The sequence below is a fragment of the Rhipicephalus microplus genome, chromosome X (genome assembly GCF_043290135.1).
Source record: "Rhipicephalus microplus isolate Deutch F79 chromosome X, USDA_Rmic, whole genome shotgun sequence".
Taxonomy (NCBI): domain Eukaryota; kingdom Metazoa; phylum Arthropoda; class Arachnida; order Ixodida; family Ixodidae; genus Rhipicephalus; species Rhipicephalus microplus.
In genome coordinates, this window is record NC_134710.1 from 500294243 (window position 1) to 500307212 (window position 12970).

The 12970-nt window shown below is 45.9% G+C and overlaps 2 protein-coding genes across 3 annotated transcripts in view; one reads left to right on the plus strand and one right to left on the minus strand.

The window, feature by feature from the left end:
* Positions 1–12970, minus strand: part of LOC119160767 (organic cation transporter protein) — a 718234-nt gene that overhangs the window by 584104 nt on the left and 121160 nt on the right. The window lies entirely within an intron of this gene.
* On the plus strand, positions 2168–4823 carry LOC119160768 (uncharacterized). 2 transcript variants are annotated; one of them, XR_005108320.2, is made up of 4 exons: positions 2168–2737; positions 3117–3307; positions 3895–4128; positions 4792–4823. XR_005108320.2 is itself a non-coding variant. In XM_037412999.2 (4 exons), exons 1-3 carry the CDS (start codon positions 2445–2447, stop codon positions 4114–4116), a joined length of 663 nt encoding a protein of 220 aa, XP_037268896.1. In that variant the 5' UTR covers positions 2168–2444; the 3' UTR covers positions 4117–4128; positions 4792–4823. The 2 variants fall into 2 exon arrangements, 1 of the variants encoding a protein (XP_037268896.1); XM_037412999.2 differs by having other exon boundaries at positions 3938–4128.

A 12970-nucleotide genomic window follows, 5' to 3' on the forward strand; every position in this document is an offset into this window, starting at 1 on the left:
CGGGAAAGCTATACACATCATCTTCTGAAGCAAAGCACGTTTCTCAAAATATGACAACACCAAATCTACATTCTGTTCCACCGAAAAAGCAATCAAGTTCATCTTATTTTTACCAGATCTCAGGCTGCAATGTATACAACTATAGCGATTCGAACCGTGACTTTGCATGATGGCATCCAAGTCCGAGAAATTTACTCGATCCATGAAAAACAACTCGCATAAGAAGAAACGTTTGCTATAAAATTTCAAGTGCTGGACAGTTGATCAAGGTCAGTCGTAGATCGCGTGACACCTGCAGGCTCGTTCTCATTCATTCGAACAAAGATTTTCCAGTTCGCATGGCATGCGAAGCAACAATCATTTGCACCTGTTTATTCTTTCACGTCGCGCAGCAATTTCTGGTTTTGCCGGGTCATGTTTTAGATTGAAACATTAGGATTAATGTTACGTAGGACTTTGCGTTTTTTATGCATGTTTCGCGGGGAGAGCTGTAGAAATTGGACGATAATTCCAGGTACTTTGCCTTGCCGCTAAGGCAACCTATGTACCACCTCTACATCAGTAGGTACCAGCTGTGACGAGTTAACGGACTTTGCTACATTATTTAGCTTTCTGGTGAGATTTTCGCTATTGGTGACTGGTATTCTAGGCACTTCAACGTTAGGCCTCCTGCTGCGCCATTCAAGGTCATTTATAAAGGCACCAAGTTGCTGAATTTCACTTGACTTTGAATTCTGTTCAAGCTTGGTTACTTTCTTCTTCAAGCTAGTTTTTTTTTCTGGGCAGTTTGAAGACTCAGTATATATCATCGTATTTTTGAGACAGTAGTTGGATTGAGGCTTTTACGTTGTCGACCTGCTGTGGCAAGCTGCTAAGCGTGTGTAACTTACGAGCTATCTCTGCCAAGGCGACTGGAAAGTCGGTATCTATCGTCTGTCCTTTCGCTGCAGAAGCTTTTGGCACCCTGCATATCACACATCGCCCCGTCCTACGCCCACTGTCGCCTTTACTTCTATAGGAGACTTCACTGCAGCCGGAACAATCTCCGAGATGGTAGTCGTACTCACATTCAGAGCACTTCATGCAGCGGCCATCTGCGAGAAGGGAGTCGTTGCAGGACCGGCACTGCATCATCATTCGCCCACCAAGTATACACGCAGCGCAAAAGAGTATGAAAACGCCACAGCACTTGACACCATAAGAAGTAACACGGCGGCAACGGAAGTGCTGGTGGCACAAAATACATGGTAAGACAAGTTTTGTTAGCAATTAACCCGAGTTTGCAACCTGCAAAAGGTAGAATAAAGATGTAGGGGGGGGGGGGGGGGCGTCCTTTTACTACCACCGTCACCGCCCGTGTGAGCTGGGTCAGATGACCGTCACAAGCGCAGCGAGCACAGCCAAGACGAAAAAAATCTATTTGTGACGTGAGTGCCGGCAAGAATCCTTGAAGCTGGCACAGCACTTTAGCGTTGCGTCTTGGATGAGTATTAAAAACACACATTTATTGTTGCGTCGAAAAGCACTAGGTAACGACGCTTATCAACACCATGCGGTCAGGTAAGCGGAGTCGCCCACAAACCTGCAACGGATAGAATAAAAATGCAAGGGGGGGGGGGGTGCCCTTCCATCACCGCCCGCGTGAGCTGGGTCAACTTGACCATCACGCGCGCCGCGAGCACGGCCGAGATGAACAAACTATTCGTGACGTAAGTGCGGGCAAAAACCCTTGAAGCCGGCACAACATTTGTGCTTTGCGTCCTGCAAAGGGCAGAATAAAAATGTAAGTGGGGCGTCCTTCCACCACCGCCATCGAGTTTGCTCCAAACTCGCACTGTGGCGACCATGGCATTAAGTAGACGAGGTGCCGATCGCGTGATAGCATTGATAAATATGGCTACTGGAACGCACGTGGCATAGGAAAGGGATGTGGGACATTTGCGGCGGCTAGCAAAGAAACACCGTGTGTGAACACGTCAGCGCCGCCACTCAGTCAACATTTTTAACACTGCAGCGACGTCAGCGAGATTGTAGCGCTTTTCTTTTTTTGCCAACTCAAGACGTGCCTCCCAGAGGCGTGATCGTCAGCGTATGCCCTCTTTCACACAGGTTCTTTCATTTCACCTGCAGCATAGAAATTTCCACTCTCGAAGGCAGGAAGGCTCCACACGCAGCACATTCGTGCTGTTTGTTTTGCTTCCATTAAGTAACGCAGATCAATTCTAAGAACAAGTGGTCCCCAAGGCCGCTCGCATCATGGTGGCAGCGTGGCTGTCATTTTAGAGAGTAAGAGCTAAGCGGCTCAGCGGGTCCAGCGGAGCAGCGGAGATGCCAGCTGCGCATGCGCGGCACGCCGGGGCAGCCAGCGTCTTTGCGGAGAGAGTCGCTCACCCGCTCATTTTGTCTCCTCAGCGAAGCGGGCGCAGCGGACGAGCGTGTTCAAAATGGCAGCCCCCAACACAAGCGGCGGCGGCATGCCTTCGGCGGCGCTTGCAAGCGCTGCGCAGGCTCAGCTGCTGGCGAAGAGGCCCCGGCGGGGTTTTACTGCTGAAGATGACCTGGCAGTTTTGAGGGAAGTGTCAGCGGTGAAGCTCTTTGGTGACAATTTACTGTGGATCCGTATGATTGGCAGCTTAAAACCTGTGCTCGGCCGGGAGACTACTCTCAGAAGTCTAAAAGATCGTGTAGATCTTTTAATTGGTTACTGGAGGCAAGAAGACAGTAGGAAATTAAGAAGGTAAGAACCAATTTTCATGTATTGTCCGCGCAGATAGCATTTAATCCCGCGCGAGAGCTGTCCAACGTGCACGGCAACGCCGGCGAGGCTCAAAGCCGTTCGCGCCTCCGACAAACATAGTCGCACTGTCAAAAGGAAACTCTGGTCGTTCACGTCGAATCTATCAAGTGGCCGCCGTGCGCTCTGTAGCTTGTAAGTTCCGAATTGATGCTTACACTCACTTTAGATTCATTTCCCTAAGCTTCGACAGCAATGTATTCGTCCCGATTCGGCATCCTTTTTGAGAGCCATCGCCGTGCCGCTAGCGTGAGCGGGTATTCAGAGACTTGTTTTAGAGTAAAGCAAGCCTCCTGTAACATACTCGCATTTCGCTTTGCAGGTCGGGAACGGAGGAACAATACGCCAAAAAAGAGCAGATACTGCAGGACCTGTCGGAATATACAAGGTCTATAAATTATGTCCTCAGAATAGCACCTAGAAGTTCAAACAGCTCTGGCCGCAAAAGAAGTCACGCAGCTGCGTCCTGTCTGGCGACGCTGCCAGAACAAGTTCGTGCAGATGGAGAACAAGGTGAGTGTAGCAGTAAAGCCTCATATCTCTGAAATCGATATATTGGTTCTACGATCATAGACATGTGTACGCAATATCTTGCGACACTTCAGGTATCTCGCATTCTATAACGTGCTTGCATAGTTGCAACCATTGAAAAAAAATGTTGCACTTTTTCTGCCCTGCCTGCCAACTCTATTGATTCGCATAGTGAGAGCAATGAAAATCAATAGTATGCAGTGATCCCGAGAAGCAGGTGCATTATCATGTATCAACCTAACACATTAATGAAGTTGTCAATCCATGGACTTGCATAACGACAGTGTGCATTGTTCATTTGTGGTTTTGAGTAAAAGTAAGTCTGTAATAGTTTGTTTTACTATTTAACATTACCTAGAACATGCAAAGTAAACTTTCAAAGTGCGATTCGCATGTGAGCCCACAATATTCATTCATTACATTAGTTAGCGATTTGGATGGCTATGTGTTATTGTAATACAAGAAAGTTAATCTCTACTGGGGGTTCCCAATGTGCCAGAGTTGTAATGGAATGTGCTAGTGGGCTATTATGTGACACCTCCCTGTTTTCTATTATGCATTACAATCAGGACATGCTGCACAACTCCTGCTCTCAATGACCACCCCGCGCAGTCCTGCTACTGTTGAACTCTCTGGAGAGCCGTGCAATGAGGAGGAGGAGGAATAGCAACACCACCACCAGCAGCAACAACAACAGCAGCACCAGCAGCAGCAACAACACCAGCAGCAGCAGCAAGAAGAGCAGCGGCAGCCACAACCACCGCCTGCAGCTAAGCAACGAGTTCCTGTAACGGCGAGTAGAGGTAAATTTTGAAGGACTCCTTATTCACGTCGTAACATGGTACAATATTGCCACAAGGTGCAGTACAAATAGGCAACATGATGTTTCTGTAGAGTCTAGAACATTGGACTCCCTGGTTTCACTATATGCAAGACCAACTAGCCCAATACTTTACATTCATTGCTAGAACACTGGTAGCATGTGAACATCACATTTAAAATGAACATTGAGTCAAGAACATTGGGCTTCCTGGTTTCACTATATGCAAGACCAACTAGCCCAACACTTTACATTCACTGCTAGAAGCAAGGTACTACAAGCAAGGTGAAAAGAATGATGGCTTTCTTTACCACGCCTAAGTGGGAGTTTTGGATGAGGTTAGCATACGACAACTGGAAACTTTGACCCTCTCTTTACATTGAACACTTGTAAATAGCGGTAACTGAACAGTTTTTCTTTTGTCGTTACACGAAATGTCAAGATCCTAGCAACTGCTGCGATGTTATCAATCTTCGGGGATCACCCTGCTGAAGCACAAAATAGATTATCACTAAATGATGTGCGATAGCATAGAGTTGAAGGCTGATACGTTTGTGTTACGAGTCCATCAAATTAGCTTTCTATGACATGTGATATGCGTATGTGAACTGACTTACTGAATGGCCTCATTTTGCAAAATTTGCAGGAATCAGAGGCCTGCAAAGCATGGGCTTACAATTGTTGACTATGCATCAAACGCATGAATTTGAGATCCGGCAAAGGAAACTTGCCGTTGAAAACAGAAAATTGGACATTGAAGAGAGACGACTAGCTCTGGAGGAGCGCAAGCTGGCACTTGCCGAAAAAAAAGCATGAACTTGAGGTTACAAGTCGCCAGCAGGAACGCCTGGACTTTGTGAAGCACGTGGAAGAGATGTTCGATAAACTCAGCCAAGAAGTAACAGACCTAAAAATAAAAATGTCTGGAAGCAGTTGAATAATAAAAAAGTGATTTGTTGCACACTTTATTCTTTTAATACGCAAAAGGATTCCCCAGTGTCCCATTGAAAGCTGTCCCAAAAGTTAACGGGCATTCAAGTACACTTTCAAGGATGATGGTTGCAGATCAAAGTATTGCGTCACCTGTGCACCATACAGGCAAGTATGGCAGTTTGCCAGCAATGCACTCGCTTTGTATATCCTTGCAACATTCTGGTGGAAGATCTTTTGGTTTTTTCCGAAATCTACAAAGGCAAAGAGTCGACCCATTTTTCCGAAGCCCCATTCCACGGCCCGCCTCACGCTGCTCATTGCCTTGTTAAACGCACAATGCTCCGGTGTCAAAGATGCACCGTCGTAAGGTTTTAACAGAAGTGGCCGCAATAGGTAAGCAGGGTCCCCTTAAAGACAGTAGTGGTGTCCCTGCACCAGCTTTTCCAGTTTAGTGTACATCTGGCTGTTGCCAAAGTTACCTGAAAAAATTGAAATGAGATACTGCGTTAGCACCACTACGCCTGCTGATCAAACATTGGGTGCAGGTGTGGTAGAGATTATAAAAGTAGCAGCAGAATAGGCGAGATGCCCTAGCAGGCGTTTGCTTATTTTACAAAATTTATTTTTTTATTCTTGCAAGATCGATGTTCAACAGGGAGGAAGTAGTAAAGCTATATATAAAATTTAAAACAGAGAAGTCCATTATGGCAACACCAAAGAATACAGAAAACAGCATTGTTCACACATAAGTGAACCTAAGGCATGCTATTTCAATACAGTGGTAAGTCATTCGAAGCAGAGGGAAAACAAACTACAATCAATGACAGCATATATATATATAGCACTTAATGAGAGACGCAAAAGTATAATAAAGGTGTTAATTTCAGACAAAGTTCACGCGTCAGCGCAACCTTTTCCTTGCCACGTCTTCTTGAATAGCCTACTCTAGCCTTACTTAGTTCAGCTAAATTCCTGAGGCTGGCTATAGTATTTCTTATTTTCGACATGAATACCACACTAAGGCAAAATTCATGATGGTTTTGTGCTTTGGTCACTTTATAGTGACTAATTTAAGCTGCAGTCGAATTGCGCTGTGAGATTTTATATGCATGTCTGAGGTACCTTTCTTGGATTAAGTGAATGCCACTCAACCTGGTGTGCTCCAACCTAGGTAACAATGATCTAATGTGAGTTTGACTGAGCTGTAAGTCAGCACCAGGCATATGAACTACCCTTTACTCACCAGCATCGTGCTTGCTCCCGGATAACATCCATCCAACTGACAAATGATGCCATTTAGGCACATTATGGATTGGTACTTCAGGGCATGAAATCTTTTGTGCCTGCTGAAATACAGCTGCTGCTGCCTAGTTGGTTGGCATATAGCACGCGCAGTGCCATCAATGCAGCCCCAGAAGTTGGTAAGTGGGGCTCCCTTAGCATAAATGGCCGGAAAAACAAACGCAGAAAAGTCAACAGGTATACCACAATCTCCAATTTGCACAAATGCAGCTTCCATTCTACTGTCATTGCTCCTTACCTTCGAGAAATTCTCCAGCGTGTCAATAATCAGCCAGCTGTGATGATTCACATCGTCCAGCAAGTGGAAAAATTCTCATCGATGTGCCTCAAGACCTCTATCGTCAGGGACGATATTGTCGACCTGTGTCGGCCGAAGAAGTTCTCGAGGTCTTTAAGTCGGTTCGGATAGGTTAGCCGTCGAAGAGTAATGCAGAGAGTTCATCTCCTGGGATCGGCACACTCTGAGCAGTAATAACCGTTTCTGTATTGCGCAAAGCTACTCGTACCTTCACTATGTCCTCTTTCTCAAAACGAAAACAAGTTCAGAACATGCCGTTGTTCATAGCGTCAATCTTGAGCAGGCCACGGGAGGAAAGTGGTTCACGGAGAGCCTCCCCTTGCACCTCTAGTGCTACTAGATCTTCTATCTCCGACCATTTGAGTTGAGAGAGAAGCAAAGGGTCTTGCAATACGCTTCGCGGCATAGCGCCATTAGCAACGAATTGCAAAACACTGCAACAACGGTTCCGCTAAAAACACACCCACTCGATTGCTTGGCTTGGCTTCACCTGCAACCTTTCCGCGCCGACTTTTTTATTCCAACGTAGAACAGTTCGTCATGCATTCAAACCACTGCGAAAATCAAGTCATGCAAAAAAACGAAAATTTATGTCCGCCTAACGCCCGCTACGTAATAAAAATTCCTTTCGTAATATTCTTTTCGCAGTAAATTCAACTTCATTCGGCAGGTGACGCAGCGAAGACTCTGCTGAGTTCAGTTCAGGCTGTCAAGGTGGATGGACGTGTTTTTTGAGCGCTCCGGATCGACTGCGCAGATAAGTGTTTTCGCACCTTTTGAGTTTGTCTTTATAATTATAAGGCAGCGGTTGAAATATTCGTAGCACTTATTTTATGGTACGGCTTTTTCGGGGGCCAGTCACCAGGTATTTATTAGTTAGTGTGGGTGTGTGTGTTTGAAATTTTTTTTTTGGTTGCTGTTTTTTTTGCCACCCCGTGGGGGAGGTGCGCGTACATTGAAAACGCAAATTTTTGTAGTAGAGCTTAAACTTTCTTTTTTTTCTCGTAGTGCAGGGCTCGAATTTAGTAATTATCGAGTATAGGGACAATTGGTGTCACAAAGGCATAGTTAAAAAGACTGTAAAGTGTTCAGGATGTGGAGTGGGTTTGAAAGTGGACCCAAGCGTAGAAGCAGATGGAGAAGAGGCTGACGCGAAGTGTAGGCAATGTGAGGTCGAGGAAAAAATGGAGAAAATGATCGTTGCCCAGAGTGAACTGCTGATGAGAATCGCCGAGCTTGAGTCTGCGTTGGCGACAGAGCAAGAGAAAACGAGGGCAATGGGAGAAACACTGAAGTCCGCCGAGGAAGTGCTAGCGAAGCTGAACAAAGAAGCGACCTACCGAGAGAACAGTAGGAAACCGGCAACCAGAACGGTGGAGAAGGAAAAGCTAGCAAGTTTGGAAAAAACAGGTTTAGTCGGTTCAACTGTCGCAAGGCCCAGCTTCAGCGAGGTAGTGGTGGGGCTGGGAGGGAACAAAGCAGCCGGCGTCACAGGTGCAAGTAGCCCCCAGGTGCAGGACGCTCCAGCTGAAAAGTCACAGCATGTGATAATTGCCGGGGACTCGAATTTAAATCGATGCACAGAAGCCATCAAAGAGAGGGTAAGAGGTGACAAGAGGGTTGTAGTAGGGGCGTTCCCAGGACGCAAGCTGGAAGCAGTCATGAGGCAAGCGAGCGCGAAACTCAAAACTACAGCTGATAGACGAAACCTCGTGATAATTTCAGGCGGTTTAAACGATGTCCTAAATGAAGATGCAGCAGGACTAGCAGCCACACTGGCGAAAGGCGTCGATGACATGCGCGCCACTTCTCCTAAGGTACAGGTAGTGATATGCACGATGCGTACCGGTGCGTGATAGCAACCTGCAAAGAGCGGTTGTCAACGCAAACCAAGAGATATGGCGGATGAGTCGAGAGAAAGGCTTTGAGGTGGTGGAAATAAAGAGAGGTGCATAGGTGGGGTGGTTTTCAACGAGACAGAATTCACTTCGATGGGCGACTAGGTCATGAGGTGGGTTGGCGCTTAGCAGGACGCGCAGTAGTTTTTTTGGGGGGCAAGCGAGCCCTTCGGGGTGCAGGATAGCTAATAACGGGGAAAACAACCAGGGAGACTCTTCGACAGGTTGTATGGACAGAGACGATTCCAAAGTGGCACCAATAACTAAGATAGGTAGAGTGCGGGGCATAAATAGACGTAGCCACGAGCGCCGAGCCAATTCAGACATAGGGTATATTAACATGCAGGGTGGTAGAAACAGGCTGAAGTGGGAAGAGATAGAGGAACAGCTAAGGGAAGAGAGGCCGATGGTATACGGTTTTGTAGAAACACATCTCAGGGACATGGAACAACCTCCGAACAATCCGGACTACGCGTGGGAATATTGTAATAGAACAGAAGGCAGCAGAAAGGGGGGTGGTATTGGGGCATTCATTCATAAAAGTACAGACTGGCAAAGGGTCAAGCAGGAGTGCAAGGAACATTTATGGCTAAAAGGGGAAGTGGCAGGTCAAATGACACTTCTTGGTTTCGTGTACTTGTGGACGGGAGCAAAGGCCAGAGAGGAAAACCAGGCAATGGTAGAGTGTATATCAAAGGACATTCAGGAGTTAGGAAGAGAGTGCGACATAATTATACTAGGAGACATGAATGCGCACATAGAAGATATAGATGGGTATACCGACCCGACAGGCAAAATGATCATGGATATGTGTGAAAGGCTTGATTTGATCATTTGCAACAGTACCGAGAACTGTGAAGGGCAAATAACATGGGATGTAGAAAGGCTTCAGTCGGCGATAGATTATGCACTGATGTCACATAGGATGTATGATAAGCTCAGGGGAATGCACATAGATGAAGGTGGCTCCAGAAGTCTGGGTAGCGATCACAAACGTATCAAGCTAAGTTTTGGAAGAGCAGTGAAAGTGGGAAGGAGACAAGATGAGCAACTACAGGAAAATTTTTATCCAGAAAGGCAAATTGAAATAGCCACTAAACATATTGAGAAAGTAATCACGGAGGATAATAAGACAGTGTGGACATACACGAATCTAATTAGACTGTTTGAGCTAGAGCTTGCTAAGACGCGTGGCATATCACCCCGGAAAAGAAGACACAAACCCAAAAGTTGGTGGGATGAGGAAATTAAGAGAGCCATAGCAAAACGTCAGGAAGCCTCTAGGGAACATAGACATGCTAAACAGCGGGGTGAACCGACAGATGATGTTGAAAGACAATGGGCAACCTTTCTAAGCTGTAGAAGGGATGCATTCCTTCTGATCAATGAAAAGATTAGAAGGAAGAAAGCTCAGTGGCTGGCAGAAGTACATAAAAAAGATAGAAAGACAGCTGCGAAATTTTGGAACCATTTAAACTCCCTAAGAAATGAGACGAGCCTAGAGCAGAGTTTTATAACTACAGCCCAAGGTGATAGGCTAGAAGGGGACGAAGCTATTGAATATATAAAAACAAGGGTGACAGAAAAATTTCAACAAAGAAGTACTTTATGCACCACAATGGACAAGGACGAATCAAGTGGTGCAATGGCTCCGTTTTCACAACAAGAGTGGGAAAGGGCTGAGAAAAGGGTTCCTAGTAGTACATCAATAGGCCCAGATGGCATTCCAATTAGGCTGATAAAGACATTAGGTCCGAAGTCTAAGCAGGCTTTGAGAGAGGCAGTGAGCACAATAATAATCGATGGTGAAGTTCCCGATGGATGGAAACTTAGCAGGATGAGCATGATCTATAAAGGAAAGGGGGACAAAGCTGACATAAACAACTACCGTCCTATAACAGTGACATCAGTGGTCTTCAGGCTGGCGATGCAGATTATAAAGGAAAGACTGCAGTCGTGGATAGAGGATGAGGGGGTGCTGGGGGAACTACAGAATGGGTTTCGGAAACAGAGGAGGTTGGAAGACAATCTGTTCTCACTGACGCAGTGCATCGAAATAGCAGAAAAGGAACACAGGCCCCTGTGGCTAGCATTTTTGGATATCAAGGGAGCGTACGATAGCGTGGTTCAAGAGGAATTGTGGGGAATACTGGACACACTAGGCGTGGAACATGCAGTCACAAACCTTTTAAAGGGTATCTATAAAGGTAACAAAGTAGTTATAAAGTGTGAAAAACAGGTATCCAAGCCTGCAGAGGTAAAACGAGGGCTTAGGCAGAGGTGCCCCCTGTCACCCTTATTATTCATGATGTACCTACAAGGATTAGAGGCAAAATTAGAGGGAAGAGGACTGGGCTTCAACCTCTCTTTAGTCAAACAAGGAAACCTTATTGATCAGGCACCACCAGCATTAATGTACGCAGATGATATAGTGCTAATGGCCAACAACAAGGAAGATTTACAGAGATTGATGGACATCTGCGGTAATGAGGGAGATGTGTTAGATTTTAGATTCAGTAAGAAAAAATCAGCAGTCATGATTTTCAATGACAACGAAGTTAGTGAGCTTAGAATACAGGAGGTCACGCTAGAGATAACAGATAAATACAAATATCTGGGCGTATGGATAAGCAATGGGACCGAGTATCTGAGGGAACACGAAATATACGTGACGACTAAGGGTAACAGGAATGCGGCAGTCATGAAAAATAGGGCACTGTTGAATTACAATAGGTATGATGTTGTGAGAGGAATATGGAAAGGGGTCATGGTTCCTGGGCTGACGTTCGGCAATGCGGTCTTGTGCATGAGATCAGAAGTTCAAGCAAGATTAGAAATTAAGCAACGTGGACTAGGTAGGCCTGCTTTAGGAGCTCATAGGAATACACCAAATCAGGGAGTACAAGGTGATATGGGATGAACATCATTTGAGGGCAGGGAAGCTAGCAGCAAGTTAAAATTTGATAAGCGATTGAGAGAAATGGGGGAAGAGCGTTGGGCTAGGAAGGTTTTCAGCTACTTGTACATGAAGAATATCGATACAAAATAGAGGAAGCGAACCAGGAAGTTGACTGGTAAATACTTAGAAAATAGCAGGTGGCCAAACCAAAAACAACTATCGGTTAAGAAGAAAGTGAAGGAAACGGAGACTGACATGTGGAGAATGGGCATGATTAAGAAGTCCGCACTAGAGATCTATCGAAGTTTTAAGCAGGCGATTGCCAAGGAAAGGATCTATAATAATACTCGGGGTAGTTCTCTACTGTTTGAGGCCAAGACGGGAGTACTGCGAACCAAGACATATCGGGCCAAATACGAAGGGGTAGACACAGTATGCAGTGCGTGTGGAGAGGAAGAAGAAACTGCCGAACACTTGATAATGTTCTGTAAAGGGCTTCACCCTATAGTTCAGGATTACGGCGCAGAGTTTTTCAAAGCACTGGGATTTAGGGACAGCGAGGGCAAAATAGACTTTAAGCGGGTAGGCTCAACTAGAAGGAGGTTATCTGATTGGTGGCTAAAGTCAAGGCACGAGTGAAAATTAAACCCTTCACTGCGAAGTACGAATCCTCAACTTCATTATTTAAAGGGAAAAAAAAGATAAATGTAATGGTTAGTTCACTAAGTATTACGGCTAGGTGGCGTTAGCCGCCGCTCGATCTAAAGGGTACAGCCACATCCATCCATCCATTTATCGAGAGTAACTTCAACGTTGTTCAACAGATGGTGCAGCAATGCGATCCGCTGAAACGAGAGAGGCGACGCTCAGCTATTACTCTTTTTTTTCGTCTTGCGCTCCGCTGATAGGGTGGCTAGAATGCCACCCTACCGCTGCTTTCTCCCCTCGTCTGCTGGACCCGCTGAGCCGCTTAGCTATTGCTCGCTATTGGAGACGTCGTGAGCGCGGTGAAATTTAATGCAAGACACCATAGCCGGGTGGTGATATCACTTTTACTTCTGCGTGCACGTGTGAATAGTCTGCGCTGTAAAGATGATACATTATTTATGCCGCTCGACGGGAGTACTCCTCCTCGCCAAGAGCAAACGTGGTGGGCATACCTGATCTTCATCGCAGGTGCCTGTCAATCAAACTGATCTACGCGTGCACTCGGATACAAACTTGTTTATTCTGAGAAGGCCCAAGCTCAACTCGTGACTATGATGGTGTTGGTGTGACTGTCAAGCATTTGGTGTGGTGAACGCTCAGCGGCAGCTTCTTTGCAAATATAATAATTTGGTGAGCTTACACTACCTGTGCAAGGCTGGAGCCATAGAGGAGCCTGTGATCACCTAGCTTCTTGCGGCTTTTCAAATTGGTCGTGGTCGGCTTCAATGTGAAGACCGCATGAACTCTGTCGTTATTTTTGCTGTGATAACTGACTGAAATCTCATAA

Bases quoted from the DNA above. Each gene is read 5' to 3' on its own strand.
- LOC119160768 (XM_037412999.2), top strand. From the start codon at position 2,445: ATGGCAGCCCCCAACACAAGCGGCGGCGGCATGCCTTCGGCGGCGCTT. The intron at 2,738-3,116 runs GTAAGAACCAAT...TTCGCTTTGCAG, and splicing joins GACAGTAGGAAATTAAGAAG to GTCGGGAACGGAGGAACAAT. The intron at 3,308-3,937 runs GTGAGTGTAGCA...CACCCCGCGCAG, and splicing joins TCGTGCAGATGGAGAACAAG to TCCTGCTACTGTTGAACTCT.